The 27,062-nt window shown below is 44.7% G+C and overlaps 1 protein-coding gene across 1 annotated transcript in view; it reads left to right on the top strand.

Moving 5' to 3' along the window:
• The first annotated feature begins 204 nt into the window (after nucleotides 1-204).
• Nucleotides 205-27,062, top strand: part of LOC146797821 (delta(3,5)-Delta(2,4)-dienoyl-CoA isomerase, mitochondrial-like) — a 197,026-nt gene continuing 170,168 nt past the window's right edge. The window contains exon 1 of the mRNA XM_085625006.1: nucleotides 205-388. Within this exon, the coding sequence (XP_085481132.1) occupies nucleotides 355-388 (34 nt within the window). The 5' untranslated portion in view covers nucleotides 205-354. The remainder of the gene's footprint in view (nucleotides 389-27,062) is intronic.

Here is a 27,062-nt window from a genome sequence, read left to right on the forward strand (position 1 = left end):
TTTCCATGAGCCCCCGTTACGTTACACATTAATGTGTATAATAACGTAGTTAAACATTGGCCGTGTAATATCGCAATAAGATCTTGGTTCTGCTTGCATGAAATGCATAGTATGAATCTGTCCGTGTAAAAAGACTGCTGTTCATTATAAAGGGAAGGTTCAGGATGCATGTATGCGGCAATACGCCCATCCCAAGATGGCGGTCCGTTTATCATTCTAAAGTTCAAGTGAGGTGACTTGTAAGTAGGAGGCAACAGTGGGGCAAAGTTCAAGACCGTGATAGCCACCCACGGATTGACTTGTAAGTGGGCGGCAACGGTGGGGTAAAGTTCGAGACAGTGACAGCCGCAGAAAATGTCAATGGCCATGGCACAGCTCATCCGGAGAAGTAAGTAGAGGGGAAAGGAGTATAAAGTGGGGAGTGTGTCCGTGAGAAATACCGCAAGCTGTTTTCCTTACAACCCATCAACTCAAGTTTCCAGCGCCGGCACCGCTTACGCCCCCGAACTAAAGAGCATTATCAACTGTGTAAGCCCATGGGCAGCAGCCCATTTTTAACAGCCCAAACACCTAGTCACACAACCCCCCCCCCCCCCAATATCTTTCGATAGTACGCATGCCATCCTATACGTTACTTTAACTGTGTCTCCTTCTCTGTACCTCTCAACGAGTCTCCAATCAGGCAGAAGGAGAGTAGTTTGAAGTCCATAAAATCAATTAAGCGGAAACTTTTTTTGTGGTATGCTGGTTATAAGGTCACCTTTTTCAATGTTGTTTTACAGTTACTACCTGCAACAACATTTCATGGGCCAATGGTGACTGGTCGACACTCGGGCACCTTGGCATTTGGTCACTTTGTCACTTTACATGCTTAATCTGCTCAGAAAACCTATACATCGATTATTTTGTAATGCATTCTTTACTAATTTGTTGCTCATTTCAGCAGCCTTCATGGAACCTGAATAATTTCCTTTATCCAACTTTGTAGGTGCTTGTTTCATTTTATGGCATAAATGGTCTGTTTATCTACAAGGATACTTTATTACCATGAATTATTGCAGTAAAACATTATTGTAACTCAATTGGTATTTTTACATTAACCTTTGCACTCTGATTAATTATAAATTCATGCTTGACCAAATACTAATTGTGTGCAGTTTTTTTCCATATTTTTAATACTGATTTCCTAAGTCTGCTCTGTTTTAAAATGTGTATACTATTTTAATTAACCATAATACACTTGATTGACTTCAAGGAAGGAGACATCCTCCACATAAGTGAGTTGAGAGATCTGCATTAGCATTGTGAGGTCTTCAGCAGACTCCAGACAACGCCAGACATAATGCTTATTATCAATTTAATTTGTATTGCAGCCAATTTTCTTCTAGCACTTACATTTACATCGAAATTATCATTCATTCCTAGTAACAGTCCTGGCAATTTGAGGATTGTCTTCCGTGTGCATGTATAATGCATTTTTAAACCGAGCTCCTACCTTTCCCTTATGAAGGAAGCTCTCACCATAACGTACTGTTTTTCTTACGTCGAAGCCTAACAAACAGTGCAGCTTTCTGATTTGTTAAAAGCATCTTGGGGACACTCTGAAAGCTGGCCTGGGAATGCATTCCGCCCATTGCTTACCATTGCCTTTGTTTTCTAACTCGCATTTGCTTGTTTTCTGTATGCTGGCTTTATTTGTTTTAGGCTCCTCAGCTTGTTAGTCCATCCTGTGGAGCATACCCTGTTCACTGTATTCTTCCACAGTGCTCGCTTTCTGTAAACAGGCCGTTACATTTCGTTCTTATCTTGTTACATTTGCTGAGCATTCAAAGACAGAAGACAAATGTCAGGCTCTGTCTTCTAAGGGAGCTTGATATTTACTTTTCTTTCACTGACTTCAAAGTGAGAGGCTTAATCTGACAATCTGGGGCTGTGAAAAGGGGTGGATTTTTTTCCACTTTGGCTCTTTGTAAGGTTGTCTTGTCTCTTTCACTTTCTCTCCCTGCCTTAGTCGTAGTTTCGGCGTTTTGCTAGCGCCATTACACCTTTGGATACTGTGCGCTCTTCAAATTTATTTTACTTACTCATTAAAGGCTTTTTACTAGCACACAACAAAATGTAACTGTCTATAAATGAACTATGCACATATTTCAGAATATATCAGAATTAGGAAATAACAAATGAAGCATGTTGTTTTGTAATTCTGAAGTGTGCTGGAAACAAATCAATAGGATAAAGAAAATCAATACACTAGGTGGTGTCATTCGGTACATTAACGCTTATGTGCTGTATAGTTTTATCAGTAAAACTATATGTCTGTGCAAATGTAATGGTCATTTGAATTGAAAATGTGTTGTCTGTAATGGCAGTGCACAACCACACCATGCATATTCTACTCTACTCCACTCCACTGTATGCTATTCTACTCCACTCTATTCCGCTCTATACTGCTCTACTCTGCTCCACTCTGTGCCACTTCACTCTACATCACGCTATGCCACTCCAGTCTACACCACTTTAGGCCACTCTATGCCACTTTACGAGACACTACGCCATTTCGCTCTTGGCCAATCTACTCCCCTATATGACACTCCAGTCTACTCCTCCCTACTACACTCTATGCCTCTCCACTCTACTACACTCCACACCACCTTACTTCTGCACTCGGGGCTACGCCCCTCCACGCTATGACACTTTACTCGACTGTGACACTTTATGCCCCTCCACTCTGTGCCCATCCACTCCCCTCTGATACTCTACTACACTGTACTCCACTATACATCATTACACTCTCTACCACTACACACTAAGCCACTCTATACCATTTAACTCTTGTCCTCTCTACTCCACTCTTTGCCACTCCACTGTTTACCACTCCCCTCTACTACACACCCCACTGTATTCCACTCTATGCCCCTCCACTCTACATCTCTCTACTCCCCGCTGCTCTCCAACATTCTATGCCTCTCCACTTTACCCCACTCCATGCCCCGCTGCTCTACACCCTGCCACTCTACACCCTGCCACTCTACACCCTGCCAGGCTACACTCCTATCTGCTTCACTCCACCCTTCCCCACTCCACCACCTTTCACTCGGCAGTCCACTCTGCGGCACTTTACTCCACTCTACTCCACTTTGTGCCACCGTATTAATAAACGCCACCCTACAGTACGCCACGACCCTCCGCTCTGCGTACGCCACGACCCTCCGCTCTGCGTATGCTATGACCCTCCACTCTACACCATGACCCTCCGCTCTGCTCCACTCTATGCCACGACCGCAGCTCCACTCTATGCCACGACTTCGCTTCACTCTATGCCACCCTAATAAACACCATACTCTTCCGTCGGGAGCACCAACAAGCCTTGGCAACTCCAAACCACTTACAAGTGGAAGAATGTGCAATGTTGGTACCAGCAAGGTCAAGGGGATTCGCCACAATCGGGGGAGCCGGGGCAGGCCTGAGCAATCAGGGGAGCCCAAAAGAAACAAAGATGACCCTCAACAGGACCCACAGGCCGGAGGCACTGGAGTCGCAAGAGGACCTCGAGCAGCTCACCAAAAGATGCAGGCCACGGTGCAAACGATGCGGGATGGATGAAGAATTTGGTCACTGGAGATGCATGAGGTTGGGGCTACTTGGAGCCTGTAGATCTTGGTGGAAGGAAGCCAACAAGCCTTTGCAACTGCAAGTCGACGCGGTGCACAGGGGTTTGGTTACTGCGGCTTCAACGAGGGATTCTGGCCTCACACTTGGTGAGAGGGCAGGGCAGGCCTCGAGGGATGAGAAGAACCACCACCTGTGTTGCAGAGCCTTTCGGAGTCTGTAGGAGCTCCGGATCAGCAGACCTATCAGCTTAGTTGCGGTGCCTGCGAATGCAGGGCAGTGACTCCTTCACTTCAAGGGAGATTCCTTCAGGTGTCTTTGATGCCCACAGGCCTTGGAAAGTTCCTGTATGGTGCACAGACTATGCAGCAGACGAGCAGGGAGACGAAGTTGAGCCCAAATGAAGTCCAGAGTGCCCAGACAGTAGAAGTTGAAGTGGCGTCTGAATTGAATGGTTTCCTACGCCTAATCTGGGGACCTACACTCAGGTAAGCCCTTAAGTACCCCAAAGTAAGGGTTGAGACGATTCATGGTTTCCTCCCAAGGGAGGGATTGGTCAGTGGGGAGGATACTCCAAAGTCCTTTGTCCAGTTTTGCGCCAGAGCGGGAGCCAACGGCTCCCAGAGCTGGTTTGAACTGGACTATGCAAGGAGGGCACCAAATGTGTCCCTCATGCAGACTGATGTGGTGCTGGCAAGCACATCCACCCAGCCCCAATACACTAAATCTTGTCTGGGAGGTGGTCACACCTCCCTGTGACAGGATACCCTTTATTTTGTCTTACCTTGGTCGAGCTTCGCTCAGCAGCAGGAGGGCAGAATCGTGTGTCTGGTCGGCTGCAGCCATGTTGTGCTGTTCGTATCTAGAAGAATGGCACCGGGGGCACTGAGAACCTAATGGAGGGCCTTTACAGTGCTTGGAATCATCCTAAGCGGTATGATTCCAACATGTTTGATACCAAACATGATAGGATTCGTTGCAGCCAATTTCGAGATGGTCATTGCGTAATTACGCAGTGCCCCTCTATATGGTATATGGCTGCTTCACTTACAACCCGGGACAATGGACTCCGAAGGTTGTAGGGGTGCCCAGCTCATGCAGGGGTACTCACACTTCTATCCGAGCACCCTGCCTTCAGCATTGCGAAGGCCTGCTATAGGGGTGACTTTTAGGTTTTATGTGCAGTGACCCTAGATATAGGAAATTAAGCAAAGGTTGGTCGCACACTGCTCGTCACACCAGCAAGTTGCCCCAAGGGACTGTGGTAGATGTAGTGGCGACGGCGGGTACGCCTATGCCACGATGTATAAAGAACAGTATGTGTTGCGTTAGCCATCCCTGGACACGTGTTTCGAGGTAGTTGCCTCTCGTCAGCAGGGAGCAGGTCAGTGTAAAGGGGTGCCGCGTGGACTGCCAAAATGTAATTAAAACAGGTCAAGTACCTCTCATGGCGCGCACCCTTTTACACTTACCTGCTCCCTGCTGACGAGAGGCAACTACCTCGAAACACGTGTCCAGGAATGGCTAATGCGACACATACTTTTTCGTAAACACTGTGGCATAGGCGTACTCGCCGTCGCCACTTCATTGACCATAGTTCCTTGGGGCAACTTGCTGGTGTGACGAGCAGAGTGCGACCAATCAGGATTTGATTTATTACGGCTCCCTTGAGCCAACGGGCTGACGAGCCTTGGACCTGCACCTGCGCGCCATGAGAGGTACTCTACCTGTTTTAATTACTTTTTGGCAGTCCACGCGGCACCCCTTTACACTTACCTGCTCCCTGCTGACGAGAGGCAACTACCTCGAAACACGTGTCCAGGGATGGCTAATGCGACACATACTTTTTCGTAAACACTGTGGCATAGGCATACTCGCCGTCGCCACTTCATTGACCATAGTTCCTTGGGTAACTTGCTGGTGTGACGAGCAGAGTGCGACCAATCAGGATTTGATTTATTACGGCTCCCTTGAGCCAACGGGCTGACGAGCCTTGGACCTGCACCTGCGCGCCATGAGAGGTACTCTACCTGTTTTAATTACTTTTTGGCAGTCCACGCGGCACCCCTTTACACTTATCTGCTCCCTGCTGACGAGAGGCAACTACCTCGAAACACGTGTCCAGGGATGGCTAATGCGACACATACTTTTTCGTAAACACTGTGGCATAGGCGTACTCGCCGTCGCCACTTCATTGACCATAGTTCCTTGGGGCAACTTGCTGGTGTGACGAGCAGAGTGCGACCAATCAGGATTTGATTTATTACGGCTCCCTTGAGCCAACGGGCTGACGAGCCTTGGACCTGCACCTGCGCGCCATGAGAGGTACTCTACCTGTTTTAATTACTTTTTGGCAGTCCACGCGGCACCCCTTTACACTTACCTGCTCCCTGCTGACGAGAGGCAACTACCTCGAAACACGTGTCCAGGGATGGCTAATGCGACACATACTTTTTCGTAAACACTGTGGCATAGGCGTACTCGCCGTCGCCACTTCATTGACCATAGTTCCTTGGGGCAACTTGCTGGTGTGATGAGCAGAGTGCGACCAATCAGGACTAGATATAGGAAACCTATAGCTTTAAAAAGTGGTGCTAGCACCAGCTTACACAGGCTGCAGTGGAAGTCCTGTAGTTCTAGTTTGAATGGTCTCCCATGGGTGGCATAATACATGCTTCAGCCCATGGGGGAACTCTGGGGTACCTATGCCCTGGGTACCTTAGTACCATATACTAGGGATTGATAAGGGTACCTCTGTGTCCAATCTGGGATGTACCTATGTACTGAACATAACCATTTAGGGCAGAAAGCAGAGATACTGGGGTTATAATTAGCATGATCCCAGTCTGACTAGTCAAAAACGGCTTTGCACCAGGCAAAAAGTGGGGGTAACCATGCAGAAGGATCCTACCTTCCTACAATTGTACAATGTAAAACACTGTCCGCATGGATCAAAAGATACAGGGTTTCAGTTGACCATTCATCTCTAGGGATATGGATTATACATAGCAATCAATTATCGCATATCTATATCCTTATCATTGGTGTACATCCAAAGATATAACTATTTTATGAAACTCATTGTATATACTACGAAGAAGTGCATGTTAAGACTAAAATTTAGATCAAATGCATCAGCAGTTGTCATAAATACTGTCCAAGGAATGCATGTCACCCAGAAAGATCACTTTGTCTCTCTGGGTGGTTTGGTCAGTTATGAGGTCAGTGCACTCTTCGACAAAGGCCATGTTATTACCTGGTGGGTGGTAGATTATATTCATTCTGAGGGGAGAGTTGTGTTGAATGTGTAGGTCTAGGATAAAGCAAAAACCAAAGGAAATGATGGACGGAGTGATGAACATTGCAAGCACTCACCCCCAGTCAACTGATCTGGGTTTAATCCATCACCGTTCTTTAGCCCACTCTGCCACCCCAGTTCAGACATGGCCATATGTAAATCAGTCTGACCCTGTGCCTCATGGGAACAGTCCAGCCCGAACTGCCAAGCCATGTCTTCCCTGGACCGGAAACAAGCTTCCTAGGACCGGTTTCTGGCATTTCAGCCGTCTTCAGCCAGGCTTGCTTGAATCCAGTGGCAAAGTGAGCAAGGGACTCACGTCTGAGCATACCCTGCCAACTTATGGCGAACAAAGCAAAAACCAAAGGAAATGATGGACGGAGTGATGAACATTGCAAGCACTCACCCCCAGTCAACTGATCTGGGTTTAATCCATCACCGTTCTTTAGCCCACTCTGCCACCCCAGTTCAGACATGGCCATATGCAAATCAGTCTGACCCTGTGCCTCATGGGAACAGTCCAGCCCGAACTGCCAAGCCATGTCTTCCCTGGACCGGAAACAAGCTTCCTAGGACCGGTTTCTGGTCTAGGATAAGGCATTGAAACGTGGCGAAAGGGCCATTTGGTATCTACTTGCATTGTATTGATTATCTGTAGAAGACTGCGATGAGAGAGATGTGTAGCCAGAGTGAGTCAAGGGAATGTGTGGATTTTTGGAAAAAAGGTAGTTTAGGTGAGGATATAGTTCTGATAAGCGGGTGACAGTAAGGAGATCCAAAGGTGTAGTTGTGAGTGTGTGTTCAGTAAGGGAGGAGAGTTCTTGTGAAGGGTGTGCAGGGCGGTAAGGTGTTGAAATCAGGAGTCATCAGATGAGGTGACTCAATTGAAGAATTATAGCTTCTATGGGTTAGGGGTGTGATGTTGAAGGGGGAGGGAGGACTAGACCGGTGTGTCAGTGATGAGTATGGGAGGTAAGTGGGGTGTATTTGGAGGGTTGTCATTGTGGAGGAGGGGTGTTCTGTGTGTGTGTGAATGCAAGGCAAGTTGGAGTGTGGATCGGCATGAGAGAGTGAGGTATGGTAGGATGGGCTAGTCTGTGTGTGATCTGGCGGGATGGGTGATGCCAGTGGGCTCTGGTTGGGGGGTTGCTAGTTGTGACAAGTTGAGTGTAAGTAAATGATTAGGGTTAGAAAAGGTAGCAGGTGGGGGACATTTTGGGGGTTATACTGAACGTTGGGAAGTATAGATGGGCGAGTAAGGGTACCCTGTTAAGGGTAGGTATCAAGACCACTGGTTGTGCATTGGTGGGGAGTTTAGGCAGGAGTTGTCAGTTGTGTGGGGTAAGATGACATGTTGAACGATGTGTTGGAGGAGGCTTGCAGTAGAGCATTGAGGAGGACTAGAAAGATGCAGTCAAATAGTGAAAGGTGCAAATCTGTGGACTGATTCAGGATCTTACTATTATTGTAGATGGAGATAGTGAAGGTTCCATTGAACAGTGGTGAACGGGAAATTTGGAGCTTGCAGCCATGAGGTGGTAGTAGGTGATTTGTTGAGTTTGTCGTGGAAGATGTTGAACCAGTATGAAGTTTGAAGAAGATAAGGTCTGTTTTAAACTTCCCAAATCGACCGCTGTGCTATTGACCAGCAAATAGTGTGTCTAGAAAATCATCCAAGGTGTTGTGTTTAAATCTTTTTGCTGAGGTTTTGGAGAGATTAGGAGGGTAGGTGATCTTGAAAGAGTTGATTTCAGCATTTTCTTTCTTGGTAGACCTTGTGGTGCCAGGGAGTTCCGCTATATTTTACACCGGATGGAAACAGATTTGTCTAAGTGATGCTGTGGGGCAGTTGTAATGAAGGTGCGCGTTCTTAGTAGCGCACCAGTTCGACTGTGAGCAAAGTGTTCCGATCCTTTAAGAGTTCATCGGGTCCTCAGCTTTGCCAGAGAGAGAGGGCAAGAGATAGAGTTCCTTTCTCTGGTTTCCGATCTGGTCCAGAGAATGTGGTCCTTTCCGTTTTCCGTTCCAATAACTTTCGAGGTCAGCTCAAACCCTGCATGGCCCTCCTCCCTGCGCACATCCACACAGCAGACTAGACTAGCATATATATTGAAATCAGTGTGATGTATACGTATGTACATACGCACATGTATTCGTGTGTGTGTGTGTGTGTGTGTGTGTGTGTGTGTGTGTATATATATATCACCATAATTCTCCTCCAAAAGAAAGAGCAGAGGCCGCACTGGGGAAACCAAGGAAACATCATTTATTCAGCAGTAACATCGGCGAATGCATTTCGGCTCCATCAGCCTTCATCAGCGCCAGGGGTGTTTGGGAGGCATTTTCAAAAAACATCACTGTATGAAGGTCCCGCCTCATGCTGATTGGCTTGGCACCGCTCCACCCCAATTACGTTGGATCACCTGTTGCAGGTCGCGGGTTTCTTGTGGCCTGCAAGTCCCAGGATGCATTGCACAACCAGGTAGGTAGTGCGGGGGTGTTGATAAAACCTTGTGGCTATGCGGGCTTTAGCGGGACAGTCTGTGATGCTGAAAGTTGCTATACTCCTGTTTTTCTGTTGTTGAATGAATGCGCCTCCTCATCTCCCCAAACTGCACCAACCCACGGGTTCAAAAGTCCAATCGGCGGGGACAGAAATGGAAATCCACCTCGCCCAGCGTGAGGTTAATAACCTCAACATATATAATACAGTGGTGAGGAAACCCTTGTAGCTTCATAGTGAATGCCTGTTCAATGCACGCAGTTCCACTGGTGTCCAGCTCCGGCGCAGGTTCTTCAGACAGCCACTATGCAGGCATCTCTGGTGGACCCACGTGCTTGATATGGCAACCTGTGTGCAGGCAGGTGCTGATGCTGCGGGTAGCCTCTGTTCAGGCAGCTCCAGTGCTGATGCTGTGGGCAACCTGGTCAGGCAGAGTTGGCGTAGTCCGCTCCTTTGCAGGCACGCCTAGGAGGCAGGCTCCGTTATAGGGTCTGGCTCAGGCGCCCGGTAGGGTATCTGAGACCCTCCCTGGGCTCGGGGCAGCTCGGCTACGGCATCACGCGGGGTGAAGCAGGGGGCAAGGCAGTCCGGTGCCCGCCAGTCTAGCGGGGGATCCACCGAGACCTTGCTGTAGATAGAGGCTGCTCCGTGAGCTGCGCCTAGATGTCGATTTTAGGATGCTGAACAGCCAGTTGGCGAAATTCAATATGAAGAAGCAGTCCCAAGGATAAGGGGCTTCTCAAACTGAGAACATTTTGCTTTTCATTTTTCTTTAACTTTATTGCGTTCCACATTTTATGTTCACAGCCGGGGATGTCACTCAGATTAGCGGGATTGTGGTGCCAAATCTGCGTGTTACCATTCTCAAAGTGGTGAGATAGCACAGCGGGTTGAAGTCACTGCTGTGCATATTTTTGTATAACCTGCAGTTTGGAATCCCGGCGTTTTGTTATTGGGTCACTGTGACACATGTAGAAAGAACACGATCACTCTACATAAGAGCTACATCGAAAGAACGCACTGACTTCACAACCAGGAAAGCAGTTTAGAATTTTAGATTGCTTCTGCAGAGATCTGTTTGTAACTTGCAGGTCATAGGTTCCTATTTCAGGTTTTAATCCTTCCTAGATGCATAAAACTGGTCACTTTGAGTGAGTAACAATAATTCATTTTATTAGAGCATTGTTAATGACATTTCGAAACGTCCAGGCTGTTGTGTCTTTTATAAATCTGACAGATGTTTGAGGCAGTTGCATCTATCAGTGTTGGGATCAAGCACAAAGCGAAACCACTTTGAAACACGCGTCTGTGGAGTCCAGTGTGGTTCATATGTTATTGTTTATAAAGGTTCATTCTTCTGCTCGGCGCTGGTTAGTTGTTTCCCACTGTTTTTCGACTGGTTTATTTATTGTCTGAAGGGAAGGTGTATCCAACGGGATAAGGCTGTCTGACAGGAGCGTCGCCCCACTGCGGAAATGCAGCAGCCAGAAGAAAAATAAAATGACAATAAAACTATTTTATTGTCATTTTATTTTTACTTCCAGGCCGTTGATTCTGGGGCGGGGTCATGATGCAGCGTCACACAGCAGGGGATGAGGAGTGGTAGGCACTGAAAGTGCACATGTCGGTTTGGCGGCAGTCTTGGGACGGCCAAACTGACATGCGCACTTGGATATCTCCAGGCTGCTCCTTGGAAATCCTACTGCTCAGGGTGACAGGCTCCCTGCTCCTGCTGGAGCGCAAAACCGTTCCACTCCAAGGAATGAGTATAATGAGCTTTCCACCTGCAATTAGGATCGATGCTTGCTGATGCCATCTGTTAAGTCGCAGCGCCAGGATACCCGGAGGGTGACAGTTTGCACTATATAAGTTCATATACAATACAATACACTCCACCCATTCCCAGCGCTTCTCTCATGCTGGGAATATTAGCATGAGAGAAGAGCTGGGATTGCGTGGGGTCTGGGAGCCTGTGCTCATGGGAGTTGCAGTGTCGGGACAGGAGCAGAGGAGCAGCGAGGCGCAGCGCAGGAGCAGAAGATCGCGGCAGCTGGCAGGAAAGGTACGTTCATATTTTTACTATAATCCCCCCCAACCTCTGATTGGCCGAAGCCACCGTGATTATTTTAAATAATAAACATGTCCTGCTTTCTTCTTTTCTAACCATACTGAAGACGCAACTTTGGCTTCTTACTTGAGCTGCTGTATTTTTCTTTAGAAAGGTTTTAGATGGCTTTTGGGCACTTTGATCCCCTCCGCACCAGGGGTCAAATGTAGCGATTTGAATTCAAGAGATATTGATAAAGGTAGCATTCTCCCCCGAAATATTTTATCATGGCAGCAGAACATGTCTTGTGTGGGGAAAAATACTGTCTTCAGTTTTAACACACGAACAGGTTATTTTGGTTGATCACAAGTGCTGCATTTATCAAGGATAGCCATCTGCAGGACATGGTCTTCTAAGCTCTTCTCAATTTGATTTAATTAATATTCTTAATTGCAGAGCCCTTTTTGAAACATCTACTGGCATGACAAACTGTGCCAAAAGTGGTCCTTTTAGGTCTCAGCTAGACAGGTCATGCGCTGTCTCGAAGAGACATGTGTTCTATTTGTGGGCTTACAGGCTGCCCATCTCCTCGCATTGTTAAACTTCAGCATCCCTCTTATTTTCTTTGCCATTCGTCATGGCATGTGGACACCATGCCATCTTCTTATGTTTGGCACTCCCATAACGAATAGACCAATGACATGTCTCCTTACACTGCTCCTGGTTTGCAAAGCTATTTTTTTCTTTTTTCGAGCACTCAATAGGAGTACTTGTGTTTTCAGGCCGTTTCCCTTGTACACATACCACTAAAATGCCTGCGCATGTACATAAACAAATGCATTTCTTAAAATTTTGTTAAAACACGAACAGCACTTGTTTGTTGTGTTTTTTTTTTTTTTTTTTTGCACAATCCAATGGTATTGGAGCGCTCGCTCCGTCTTGCCATAGCGAGAACATGAGCTGATGTTACTGGATTGCTTTAAGTGCTCACCAGTTACATTCCAAAATGACACATTCATTTTTGTCGCTGATCTTGCTTCAATGAAGGTATTTTTTTTTTGCCTCTTTGTTCTTGCTTTCTCTTGCCCTCACCTGTCATCGCTTGCCCAGCTCCCCATCCCCTACTTCTTCCACTACCTCCCTCGTTGCTGCTTCCTTTATTTTTATTTGTTTTGCACAATCCCATGGTATTGGACCGCTTGCTCCGTCTTTCATCTTGCCATAGTGCTAACACCAGCCAATGGTATTGGAGCGCTTTAAGTTCTCAACAGTTACATTACACAATGATACGTTCATTGTCGTACGCAGGGGGAAGCATAGTGATTTGTCCACAATAAGAAACTGTTCAGCCGACCCCAAGATTCAAAACTGGCTCCCCAAGTCCCCTGTCAGTAGCTCTCACCGTTACCCCACATCCTTGCTTCACTTCAGGGCTCCTCAACTGTTTCTCGCTATCACTTGCACATTTGTTCAGCAAGACCCTATCAACACCAAACAAGGGAGAGGATGCGGCCTGACTACTAGAGCGGTCGACCTCGAATCTGGGAACCGAGTTCGAGTCTTGGCAGGGACGATCAACATCCTGTGATTGTGGGCAAATCACTTAATCTCCCTGTGCCCAACTACATAAAAATTTGCCTGTCTGTAAAGCAACTGGTGCTCATATAAAGCGCTCTCATACCTTTGGGTCAAGTTTGCGGTATATAAAACTCCACACACAAAAAAAGCATCGGCAAAGCCAATAGATCTTGTCAATGCCAGAGCTATTGGCCTTGTAAATATGAATGTCTTTTAGCCATGTTGTCTAGCAGCACATCTGCGGTTCAGCATGGCTGAAAATCGCTAAACAAAACGCTGTGATGCGGCCCGCGCAGGCCACATCATAGAGCTTTTTTATGTTGGGAGGGGCAGGACAATAAACTCAACATGGGGAAGAAACTCTGCCCTGGGTCAACATCCTGTGATTCTGTGCAGTCAGTGACTTTAAACCATGCTGAACAGCAGATGTGGTGTTCGATAACTTGGTTAAAAGACATTCACATTGACAAGGCCAATAGCTCGGGCATTGCTGAGACCTATTGGCTTTGCCAATGCTTGTTTCCACATTTGCTGCATTCCCTTCCGAGTGCGGGACAGTTTTTATAAGATGCTAAATGACTGTCTGACCCACAACTGTAACTTTCAACGTCGCTGGACTCATCAGGTCTGACACTGTTTTCTTTATTTCTCGGTTTAGCACTGTCATGTCTAGATTGTGTATTTGTGCTCACGAGATTAACTTCGTGGTCCAGTTCTTCTGGTTTCTTGAGCATTTTCAGTTCTTTTGCAGATGGTGTTGATAACTTTGTCGAAGCTTAGGTTTTTGTGACCCAGCAAATGTTCCTTAGCCTTAACACACGTCGTGCGCATGACCTCTTGGTCACAAATCATTTCGTCTGTATTGCCAAATACCCAGGTTGATGCCAGCATGTGCAATGTTGCCGATTTCCCTTACCTGTTTTGCCTGGAGCTTAATATCTATATTAAAAGTTGGGACCTTCCATTATGATGCTAATACTAGTATCAACATATTCCTCCATTCTTTTATTTACCTGTATGTAAAGGAACCGTTCTCTGTCCCCATCGGGTTTTTCAGCAGATGCCATATTATCAAGTAACAGTCTGCCCTCAGCACCCAAGCAGTAATACAGCAGAACCTTTTTGCTCTATTGTGCTTCATCAGCGGCACCCAGTTGCAGCTCACAACTTTTGATCTACTGACTCCAGTGTTCTCTAGGTGGCCCAGGCAGTTCCAGGAATGTAGATGGTCTAGCAACTGCATTTGTTACCCCATCTATGGTGCACAAATGGAGAATCACTGATTAACTATGTGTTCAATTATGTGGTGATTGTTGGGGAAGTAGGTTACCACTGGTTTGTTGAGGAAACCAACCTAGAATGATGGGTAAGATGCAATTGTGCAGGTTTGATCTGCTGGAAGGGATTCTTGTATTGCAACAGATGACACCTGAAAGTATGTCTTTATCCACTTGTTGGTGTAGGAGCACCAGTAATGTTTGTGCTGAGCAGACACAATCTCTTATGCAAATGTGGGCGAAATATATTCGTTCACAGGATCTGGCCTGAAGCATGAACATGCAATGGTGGGGGCATTGCCAGGTTGGATGCTCTACCCAGGGCAGTTGAATGTGGTAGAAGATGCAAGAGAAGCGACCAACAGAGTTTGGTACAGCAACTCTTGAGAAAGAGTGCCGGTCACAGAAGGTCCGTGGTGACTCGCTGAGCGGGGAGGAGGAACTGGAAGCCGCACAATGAAAATCATAATACCGGGAGGCTTAATAAGGACCCGACTAACTCACTGAAGCAGATAGGAACAGGCACAGTGGGACGATCCCATGCTCATCGCCAGGAAAACCTGTGGTAATGACACAGGCCAACGGGAAGGAATACCATGAACTTTATTTTTCAGCTAGTCTCTTTTCCACACGGAATGCCCAACCGTCACCCACAAACAGTTGAACCTACATCAGCATTCTAAAGCGCAGTAGGGAAGGGAAGGAGGGCAGAGATGGTTGGGGGACCTCAAGGAAGTTAGCACAATAAATCTACATATACTGTCATTTATGAAAAAACATTACATATACTCATTTGTGTCAGATGTAGACATTGCAGAGGGCTTTAGCTGCTGGGTGCCTTTTGGGTGCAAATGCAGCTCATGGGGTAATGGGGAGAGTTCTCAGAACTTTTTTTTGAGAACTTGCCACAAACGCATGTTTTTTGATATATAAAAGACTAGCAGTGTTTTGCAGTCAGTGTGGATGTTAGTGGCTAGGATCTGTTTTCAGTAACTGCACAAGAATTGACGAGTAGAGATGTGTTGAGATTAGGTGTGGGTTATATATTCTGTACTGTCTGCAAAATTAATGGAATTTTGCCCATTCCACGTTATGCGTGTAACGCAGAGTTCCAGACAAATTTTGCCAAATACTGCGCGGTGGAGCTTTTTCTTGCATGCGGCTCCAAAACAGTAAGTTGTTGTGCTTGAGGGAGATTTGGCGTCCCCCCTAGAGTGAATTTTGGTCACTAGGAAGGCATCTGGTGAGATGTCTCCAACACAGGCGATTGCGACCATTCGCGATCAAAAAGCTGGCACTCTAGTAGAAAATCAACTTGAGCTGCAGCAAAATCAACGTGAGAAGTTGCACGTTCTGGTGTGCCGCATGGTACAGTTCGTGTAGATTTTTCAGCGTGAACGACCTCCCAGCTCTAAATCACAGTGCGAGCAGTGCAACATGCCTATTTCCACCCGTTTGTGGAATTCCATGGAATCATGCAGAGTTTTTTTTTTTTGTAACTCTGCAGAGTAAACTCTGTGAGTCCTGCCCAGGCCTAGTTGGCATCAACTGTAGCCATTTTCCCCCAAGAATAGATCATTTTATCAACTTTATTTCTTGTTTAATTTTTTATTTAATTCTTTCTTTCTCTCATTCTTACTTTTTCTTCTATATTTTGCAATTGTTACTACATAGTTTCTCAGGAAGCGCGGTGGATTTGCCAAAATGTTTGCTGTTCTTTGCGCTGTGTTTATTTATGTACCTGGTATGAGAAACAAACAGACAAAGCTCACGAAACAACATTTCTGTGTCAACAATAGCAACTGTGAGCTCTCCAGTTACTTTCGGTAAAGCTGAGGGGTTATCTGCAAAACTGTTTTTGATTATGAGAGAGAGAGAGAGGGAGACAGACAGACAGACCCCCTCCACTGTCTGAGAAGCTTTCCTCCTCCCAATCTTGTGGTATGACACAACCAGGGATATCCAAAATGAATCCCACTTCTTTTTTGTTGTAATTAATACTATGAACCAAACTTTAAGCCTGAACATCAGAAGACAGCCACTCCAGCATTTGCAGATTTTCCTTTATCAGTAGCTGCAATATTTACCCTGTATAATCTCTCAGGTTGCTATAATCATGAGGTTTTACTGCCTTTGAACGTGAACTAAACTTCTCAATATTTCTCAATTAATGTGGCAAGCCATTAGTTTAAGCTTCCAGCCCTTGAGCTGATCAGCTGTTCTAGCTAAAGCAGCAGTCTAATAGTAGCCTTTCAGTGAATATATTATTTTACCTTATTCTAGTACTTATAAAAGTTACCTAGCATAGTACTGTCTCGTATGCAAATAATATTGTTTCCTTTTACAGCTTTTGCATCCTCAGATTGCACGCAATCTCAAAAAAAGCATCCTCTGTGTTCAAAGGAAATTTGACCTCGTCATAAAACTTCGAAGTGTTGCATCTTTTTCCTCTCAAATGAAAATCCCCTTGCTTTTCATCCTCTACATGCCGACTCTCTCTGAGCACAGCTTACTGTAATTCACAAGCGTGCTTGCCTCAGTCCCTATTATTGTATTTCTGCAAATTCCCCACACCTCATTTCTTAGATCAGTTTATCCATTAAAAATAACAATAACTAATCTCCTGTTATCCCTCTATTAATAATGCCACCCATGAGCATGACTCTCTCACAAAATATCACACCTAACTTCTTTTAATTTAATCGACCACAGAGAAACTGGATTATTCACAATAACTAACAATAACCACTGAAAAAAAAACAACTAACCTAGGTTTGTGTTCTGTAGCAGTGTGCTGCCTGGTGTAAAGCGCTTCAATGCCTTGTCAAAGGTAGTAAGTGCTATATAAATGCAAGTACAATATATCATCGCCTCCTGGTCCACACCTGGAGAATACTTTCTTCTTTGTTCCAGTGCAATGTCAGCTTTACCAAACACTTTGTTTTGCCCTCTATTGGAACACTTTAGTACCATGTACTTCTTTTTGACCCGCTGTTATCCCGAAGATGTTCATGAAGATGATGGCCCTTCGGACGATCTCCTGCACTCATGGAGATTCAGTTTCACCCATATGCTGATAATTGGTTGATGCATGCCTCATCGCTTCACCTTGTTAAGAAATAGATGGGTCTGGTTTGTTCAGTGCTTACACACACAACGCAAAACACATGAGGCGCAGGGCGGCTTATACATAGACATAACGTGAGGTGCAGGGCGGCTTATACACAGAAAAACAAATGCAGCGCAGGGCGACTTATACATAACAAAAGACATGAGACGCTGGGCGGATTACACATAGTCCAAACATGAGACGCAGGGCCATTTACACACAGGACAAAAATAACATGCACAGGATAGTGGGGAGAAACCCCACAACACACCTCCGGAGAGGTCAAGAAACTGTGCCTAGAAACACGGGACACACGTCCGTGCGACGCACCTCGGCTAGAGGTCAACTAATGAGCACACAAAAGTGGGACAAACCCCAAAACACACCACACGGAGAGGTACACAGATTGTGCATGAGTGTGCACTGTGTGGTAATTTAATAACCTACTGACACACCAAATGTGCACTGTGTGACCACTGCTCACATGTAACGCAAAAGCAACCTAACTGGTTCTGGAAATTGACACATCACACAATTAAAATGTCATTGAGCAGTTTTAGAAAACATCAAGTTAACTACAACACATCCTGTGTAAAAAAACGACTTTGTATGAAGTGTATAACTATAAATTGCAGACTAGACCATCAAATTTTCATACAACAACTGAATGGTAAAATATTCATACAACAACTGAATGGTAAAATATTTCCCATGGAGTCTCAAACTGATAATGTGACAAAATGTCACTAGATGGCACAGAGCAGTGAATATGTACAGAAACAATTATTCACAATTTTTTTAACAAAATTACACTCCACTCGAGAAAAGAATGCCACCCACAATAAAACAACACTGTTATTATTTAAAAGACACTTGTGCCACGATAAACCTTTCATGTATGTATTGCTCATTAGAAGAAATAAATACAAGCAAGTTGCAATAGTTTAAAACGCTAACATGGAACTAAAAAACAAATCCACTCAGTCACCAAATAAGGCTCATTGTTCACGAAAATTAACAAGCGGGCAAACGATAACGAGAGAGTGTATAATTCTTGCTCCCACGACAGCTGCGCTGACCAAGTAGACTTGAAACAACTTTATTGACACGTGGTTGTCAAAACGTGGTTGGCAGCATGACTCCGTGATCAATCCATTCATGTAAATGACCCCAAATCCCAAGATGGTGGCACGTTTACTCATGCTGCACCGGGTGGCTCCCGGCATCAGCGTGCACCAAGCCGACACACTGAAGAAAGAAGATTCCGTGATGGAGGTGACGTGAGGACACAGAATGAACAACGCGCGACACGAAGCGTGGACAGGTAAGCGCGTGCTTCGCATGGCTCGTGCGTGCCCGCTTTAACACAGAACCAAGACGGTTGAACTGCCATATCAAGGATGCAACTGGGGCAAAAAAAATAAAGATAAACTCACCCCACAACTTGAAATACCAAGCGTCCACCACACGTGCCATGTGAAAAAAAAAAATGCCTGCGCCGAAATAAAACATGCCGATTCCTCTCACACAAACTCGGGGAAAGCTTCATTTCTCCTTGACATCCAAAGCCCCATACGATGTACAAAGTTAACGATCCATTTTGGGAAGGCAGTAGCGAGGGGAAGGCAACAGGAACTGTTCTTGAATAATTTAAATGTTGAAAACTGTTACCAAACCCCAAAGCATGACACAGGGTCATGTAGAAATAACGCAGATACAGCGCCATATTCATTTTGCGCAAAAACCGTTTTTGTGGTCTCTTGAAGGGACTGGTGATGGTCAGGCTTACCCTCTCCTGAGGGCACAGCAGCACAGCAGAGGTTTACCTTGAAAGAACAGTACAGGAACAAAACGTTGAAAAGTGTCAGGCTTATCCTATCTTGAGGGCACAGCAGAGCAGAGGATTACCCTCTCTTGAGGGCACAGCAGAGCAGAGGCTTACCCTCTCTTGAAGGCACAGCAGACAGCAGAGGCTTACCCTCAGAAGACACAGCACAAAACACAGGCGTTGGGCTCACTCTCACTTGAGGACACAGCAGAGTACAGGCTTACCCTCACCTGAGGGCACAGCAGAGCACAGGCTTACCCTCTCTTGAGGGCACAGCACCTGACACAAGCTTTCATCAATGTCAGGCTAGATCTGCAACTAAACAGACGCTGTAAGTACAGCAAACAGAGACTTGAGCTGCAGTAGAGACCGGAACTGGCACTGTAGAGTTGAGGGCGACCGTTGTAGAGGTCACTGGTGGGGCTATGATGTGCCAGGTATTTGAATGAACGCAGCTGTAGTTCCTTGAGTTGCTTTAGCTTGATAGGAGGTACTCCAAACTTGTAGACTTGAATTTGAAGGTTACTGAGGTAGCAGAAGCAGGTTCTTAGTTTAAAGTTGTCGCCAAAAATATGTAGTAATCAAGTCCACACTGGTAGGTATGATTCAGATGATTTATTCAGGTTAGTTACAGGATCAGGTATACAGCCAGTGTAGAGCCAGAGTTAAGCAGTAAAGACCCAGTGAAGAGCCCTTAAAGAGCCCCTCCAGGAGCAGCCAGCCAGGCGCTCAGCCCATCTCCAACTGTGTGTTTCACAGATCAACATTCCACATGACATCATCACCCAGTGTTCCACTGATGGAGAAGTAAATAGGAAGAAACACACTGTACCAAGATATAACACTTGTCTGCACAGAAGTCCAATGTCACGCTGATTTATTATTTGAGGTTTTGTGATTTTACTAGTCAAAACAAATCAAGAATCATACTCTGTGATGCATAAATAAAAACAAAAAGCTGATTTCCACCCATTATCATTTGTGTGCGATATTATGTTATCAGTAAATCTGTATGTCTGTGCAAATTTAGTGGCCGTTTCAATGGAAAATATGCCATCTGTAAATGACAATGCTCTACCACACAATGCTTTAGTTACATTCAAATATTGTCCTTTCTCATGTCCATTAAAGGTAGGTGGGTCGCTAAAGTTTGTTGTTCTAAAAAGTGGGTTGTAAAAGGTTTGGGAAGCACTGAGATAGATTATGATTTTAGAAGAAATCAAATGCAGTACTGTCTTAGCAGAGGGAATCCTTTGTGCCCTGTTCCACATTTCTGTAAGTCATGTATTTCTCTCTCGTGCAGGGGCTGTGAAACTGATATGAACCAAAAGATCTCCTTACTTTGGGAGAAGGCTCCTGTGTTTTTAGGTCTCGCCTGGCGAACGCAGCGCGAAGCGCTGCTGTCTGCCAGCGAGATCTATTGTTGCTGACTTGCCTCGGAAGTGGGACAGGAGATGGGCACGCGCAGGCTCTTGGCGGATTTGAGTTGGTGTACGCGCTTGCTTGCATGTCCCGTGTTAATTAGCCTCTAGGCAGTAGTTTGCTTGTGAACACGCTGTAAGACGCGCTAGCGTTTACTGTTGTAGAACATCACAAGTTTATCTGGCGCCAGGTATGTTAATTAGCTTCCTGCTTTGTTGTTTGCCGATTGTGGTTCTACAGTTCCAACAGAGGGCATAAGCGGCTGCCTTGTTGGCGCCATGTGTGCTTCTATTATTGACAGGCACTGTAGAACTGCATGCTGCTTTAGTGTTCGTTTGCTTGGAAATGTGTTTACGTTTCGATCTTTGCTGCTTTATTCATATTTTTGGCGAAGTATCATTTATCACTAACTTGTGTTTCTAGTGGTGCCATGTGTGATTCTATTATTGACAAGCACTGTAGAAATGCATGCCGCTTTAGTGTTCGTTTGCTTGGAAATGTATTTACGTTTCGATCTTTGTTGCTTTATTCATATTTTTGGCGAAGTATCATTTATCGCTAATTTGTGTTTCTAGTGGTGCCATGTGTGCTTCTATTATTGACAAGCACTGTACAAATGCTTGCCGCTTGCGATGTTCGCAGCTTTATTCATATTTATGGCGGGCTTCCATTTATCGCTAATTTGTGTTTTTAGTGTACAGTTTCCCGGGCTTAGAGTCTTCGTCGGAAATTTTTTATTTGAAAGGTTTTTTCAAACTTGCGATCTAGATTCTTAATTTTAGCACTTTTGCGTTATATAGATCGCGCTGCATTTCATATCGCTGTTAGATTAGTAACGTGCTCTATATTTTACTGAGTGTCTGATGCAGTGTTACCTGCTGCTTTATGGTGGGAGCGAGGCACATTGTTATAAGAGCCTTTTCTTATAAGGCAAGGCAACATTGCCTATTGCGGGGCGCTCGCTCGTGCTTTTACGATTGTTGTCTTATGGCGGGCTTTCATTTGTCGCTAATTTGTGTTTTTAGTGTACGATTTGCCGGGCTTACAGTCTTCGTCAAACATTTTATTTGAAAAGCAAATATGCTAAAAACATTTAATTAGTAGGTACATAGTTTTGCCTATGCTGTTATAGAACCAAAGCATAATACACATAAAAAACTGCATGCTGTGTCTTTAGGAATGCGTGCTCAGTAGTTTTTCATTGCAACTACAGCTGTTGTATTATGTGCATGCTGTAGTCTATGCTACGTTAACAAGCATCTGTTACTGTTACAGTATAAATACATTTTCCAAAAAGAGTACCCCAGTTTTAGTAAATATTATAAACAATATGCATTTCATTTTCCCAGTTTCCCGTTTGTTTTTTTGCTGTCCGCTTTACTTTTATCTTTGGGTTTTCCTGCACGTTTCTGACTCTGTGTACGCTGCCTTTTTAGTAGCCACTGATTAAGCGTATATAGGTAACCGCATAAAACTTCCTTTTACTGCTGCCTATACCGAGGTTTCGTTTCTCCAGTCCACCTTGCTTTTCCACTACAGACACAAACCACATACAACTATTATTGTTCATCATGCTACAATTCCTATCGTGCTGCGAAACTACTACCCCTGCATCCCCCCCTTTACTCGCTATAGGACCGTCTATCTCACTACTAGTTTCGCTTTCATTTGCTATTCTCGCCAGGACGCCTTTATTAAACTGCATGCCCCAGTACCTCCACATGACCCCTGCCACAACTCCGACCACCCTGTCATCCTTGCCCCTTTGCTCTCCCCCACTAACACTACTATCAAACTACGGTCCCTAGCCCCTGCGGTCTATCTCCTTCTCTCCCTGCAATACATATACACCCCAGTGCCACCGCCCTTTCCCCACCATACCTTTCATCCCACTAAAACACCAAACTCCTTCGCTTTATCCCCGCCACAACTGCTGCGTCACACTAACACTACGCGCCTCTCTGCTCTACTCCCATTATGCCACTTACCGCGTTAGCGATACACGTCTTTTCCCTAGACCTCCGCCATCACTCTTCTAACATACTCAAACATCTAACCACCGAGTTCTACTCCTACAAATCTTTCTAATAATCATGTCAGTGTATACACGTGCTATATTTGTTGAGCGGTGTCTTCTTCTACTTCATCTACTTTGCATCATTTACCAAAACCATTTCGCATATAATGCTATGCAAAGTTGAAAAACATTTCCCACATATCATGTTATATGAAATTTCATATTTTGCTACTAATATTTACTGCGGCACAATTGAAAACCTTTTCTTAAAACTTATACCCTGAAAACCATGCTACTGCAGTTTTTACTGTTGCTATTTTAACCATCGCTATTACATTAGCTTAATCGTGCTATTGCAAAACGTATTTGAAAATGATGCTACATAACAATAGCAATTAAAACATACAATATAATCTAAACTATGTAATCATATTTTAAGGTACTTACAGTTAGCAGCATTAAAAAAAGCATCGCTAGGGAGCTTCCATGTGCGCATCCGGGTAACATTCTAATCGTAAACGTGTATGGCGTCCAAAGCAAAACGCCCTCAGCAGCAATGAGCACGCCAGCCAAGTACTACCACGTGATATATTTTTTTTGTCCAGCATACGTTTAGCGGTGGCAAACCGCTTTGAAATAAATGCTCGTTCTTTTAGCAAAAATAGTCTACAGATAAAGATGCGTTTTAAATGTTTGCTTATAAAATGTTGCTCTTTCGGCGACACACTAACAGATGCATGTCTAAAGACATAATGTAAACACGTGTAAACTTGTTTAAAAGCCTTCGCTTAAAAAACAAAAAGATTAACAGCAAAAACATAAAAAAACCATGCAGGGCGTGTCATTTTAGGAAACTATTTATTGCTTCCATGCTTCACAAAAACACACTTAAGTCTTTTGCATACATTGCACACAAACAAGCACATTGCCTCGTAGTTATAGACACACACAAACCTGTTGTGCAGTATAATCAGCATTTTGGCAGCAGTGCGTTATAAAGCTATATTGATTACACGGTAATATAAATCGATACATTGTTGTACTTTTTTATCTGAAAAATTTCGATTACCAATGTTAAAATACAGTACTTACCTTAACTGCTACACCAATGCCACATAAAAAATAACTAGCAGAAAAATCCCACTAGTGCAAAGTAAGCCATTACAAACCTATTTTGCAGTTTCATTAACACACATTAAAAAAGTTGCAACTATTATACTTGCATTCTTATTTGCAATACCGATCGCTCCAACTTTCATAATGCGAGACCTATTGCATTGCAAATGCTTGTTGTTTTTTATTTCTTCACTGTTGTCCAGGGGAGGGGATATTGGGCTATGACAGCATGTGTATTTGTAGTGGCTATGACCAGGTAGCATCAGATGCATCTTCTACACACACTTTTTTTAATGCCACCTAAAACCCAAGGTTGACAAAATTCTCATCCGAGTTCTGTCTCATGAAAGAGTCCTTATCTATAGGTAGTTTGAAGAAAATCACATCTACATGTGAAAGAGATTCAGTGTCCTCCGCCTGTGATTCTGAACATAAATGTCTGTGCCAAAGGTTGAGGTGCCACTTTGGGGTTGTAATCTGTCAAAGGATTGGGATTGAACCTGGATATTGATAGGTCTTCAACATGAAGGGAGCTAAAGATAGCATTTTTCTGTTCCACTCTAAGGGAGGCTCCTCCTGGTTTCAACAGGCAATAAGTTTGAAAAATCGTACATAATCTCGCAGGGGGAACCCAAGTTGTCTCCTCTTACTTCATGGGCGCAAAGACTCATTTTCCCTTGACACTGGTTTTGTATCTCCTTGGAACAGAGAATGTTGAGGTTAAAGCCCTTAGTCAGCTTTTTACATCTCCAAGTAAACTTCTCTCTCCATCTTGTGGTGTTCAGGATGTCCATCAGTGGAATGGTCAACAGTTCCTTAAATGGATATGTTTGCCTCTTGCCACAACTCTCTGCGAAAGGTCTGCTTGAGGGGAGCATCCTGAGGGGATGGTCGGAGATGCTCTGTCATTCCTTTGGTCCCAGTAGCTGTTGTTTGCCTCCCCTCTTTTCCCAAAAATCAGGAAGGACGAATCCTCTTTGATTCTCATGGGTTCTTTTTGGAAGTGCAGGTCTAAGTTTCTCCAGATACTCCAGTTGGCTGTCTGACTGGAATGGTTTGATTCCCATTCTTAGTTGTCCCAGGGAGGCCAACGACATGGCTACTGAGCGGAGTGTGGTTATGCAGTCTGATATGCTCTTTAAAGTTGCTGGGGGCCTCACACAGCATATGGCAGCATTAGAGACTGGAGATTGGAGTGAGCCTCACATGCTTTCTCTAGTTCAATGTGACACTTTGCGTATATTAGATTTATTTGTATAATGGGTTTGAGCTGAGTCTGGCCACTACCTCTTTGGGTGCCCAATTGGCTGCTATACAGGCCTTTAAAGAACCCTAGTGGAGTTTGAACGCTATGAAGGTGTACTCTACATCTTTTAAGGGGTATTGACCTTGTGTTTTCTAGGGCTTGGTCTGCTGTGCCTTCCTGGGATCTTCCACTGTAGCTTCAGTAGTTCACGGGTGCTCCTTTTAAACTAGCCTAATTTTCTGACTGCTAAGGTTGCCTCCCTTGTTGCCATAACTTTGGGGATGATTGCATTTACTTTGGGGGAGGATTGGGGCATGCCTTTTAGACCACCCTGTTTAAGATTCCTACAAGAAGAGTTGGTTTTGCTAGTTTCTCTACCTCTTCGGTTCAAAGTTATTTCCCATTTTCACCTTTCACAGGATGATATCCTTTCCACCAAGTCTAATGACTCATTTAGCCCAGCTGGGCTAGATTTTCACTCCCTTTATTTGCGGAGGCCTTGCTAGTGTATTTAACCCAGAGTTGAAACTTACACAAGATGGATAAGTGGTTTGTTTCATATTGTCGGAGTCATATGTGTCTGCCATTAGTACTTGACATTACTTTGGTCTGTGCAGTTTCTAAGGTTGTCTTTCCCTTCTTTTTGCAGGGGCGTTCAACTGTCAGGGTAGCGTCTCTATAGACCGAACACAAAGCATAGTTTGTGGCTGATATTTGAATGGTTGGCACTTTAATTCCCCAAATACATTTGTGCCACACTATCTTTTATATGTGTCTCGGTTTCAGGACTATAATAAGAAAGAAGAGACGTAATGTGGGAATTATGGCTCTGAACGTTAAAAGCACAACACATATAAGACACATATAAGACATTTCTGTTTGTGTTTTGTAGCAGGCTTTAGAAAACATGGCTTTTTACAGTTTACTCATTATTTTTCTGTTAAGTTCGCACTGAATTCATGCCTGTCCCTGGCACTTTGATATAACTCCATTTAGTTTCACCTCCTGGGAAGATGCATCCGTTTTACTACTTTGCACTGAGGTGTATTGGAAAATGCTACATTCTGGTCTGATGTCTCTGCCTCATTTCTTCTCAATCATACGATAGGAAGTAATATCTTTACCAACCACTGACAATTGCTGCTAACCTCTGATGAAACCTTGACAACAGTCAATGACAGATTTCAACAACACCGTGTTCCAGTCAACACCAATCTTCTTCAGCTAACTTATTCAATATCCTCCCCCATTCACCCCCTAACACTTCAGTCTACACTCTTTTCTGACCAGTAATGGAAATGTTCTGGCACTCTGTTCCAAGAGTGGTTCTCTAATCGGATCAACTTTCCATGGTCTGGTGACACTTAGGAATGTCTACGAACTAGTACATCGCACGGGCCAGGCTGTGACCACTGGCTAACTAAGGCCTTACCGAATGCTGTGGTGATTGTACATATTCTTTAGCATCTGTGTGAGTGATTAACTGTGTCCCTTCAGTGTGAGTGAGGCTGACTGCCAGACTGTGCTGCCTGAGAAGTACAAATTTAGTCTAGTCCGTTTTCAAACCCATCTTTCAGCAAGTCTTTAGAGAGTACACAGTGTTGAACAGGAAGACCGCTTGACCATGGAGGTCTTGCTGAAGCTCTATAGTATACTTGAACTTTCCCTCACTATAGCTAGGAAATGTTAAGTTGTATGTCAGGATCAGAGGCTCAGATTATGCTAGTTTAAAGGTTGTTGATCACCAGAGAAGCCATGCCAGTGATTGGTTTGAAATAAAACCTTTTAAAGGTGGAATCTAAGGACCAATCGGTGTCTCTGGGAGATATCCTCCAAACGGCTTCCTAGGGAGAAGGTCTTAGAGGCCATAGCTCCCCTAGTGAAGTGTGCTCCGAAGGAAGAGGTATCCATGCCTGCTTCTTGCAGAATCCATCTCACCCAATGGGCAATAGTCGCTACCGAAAATGTCTTGAATGGCTTCTTAAGGGGAAAAAAAACTGCTGAGCTGTCCC

Source organism: Triturus cristatus, chromosome 9 (assembly GCF_964204655.1).
Source record: "Triturus cristatus chromosome 9, aTriCri1.1, whole genome shotgun sequence".
Classification (NCBI taxonomy): domain Eukaryota; kingdom Metazoa; phylum Chordata; class Amphibia; order Caudata; family Salamandridae; genus Triturus; species Triturus cristatus.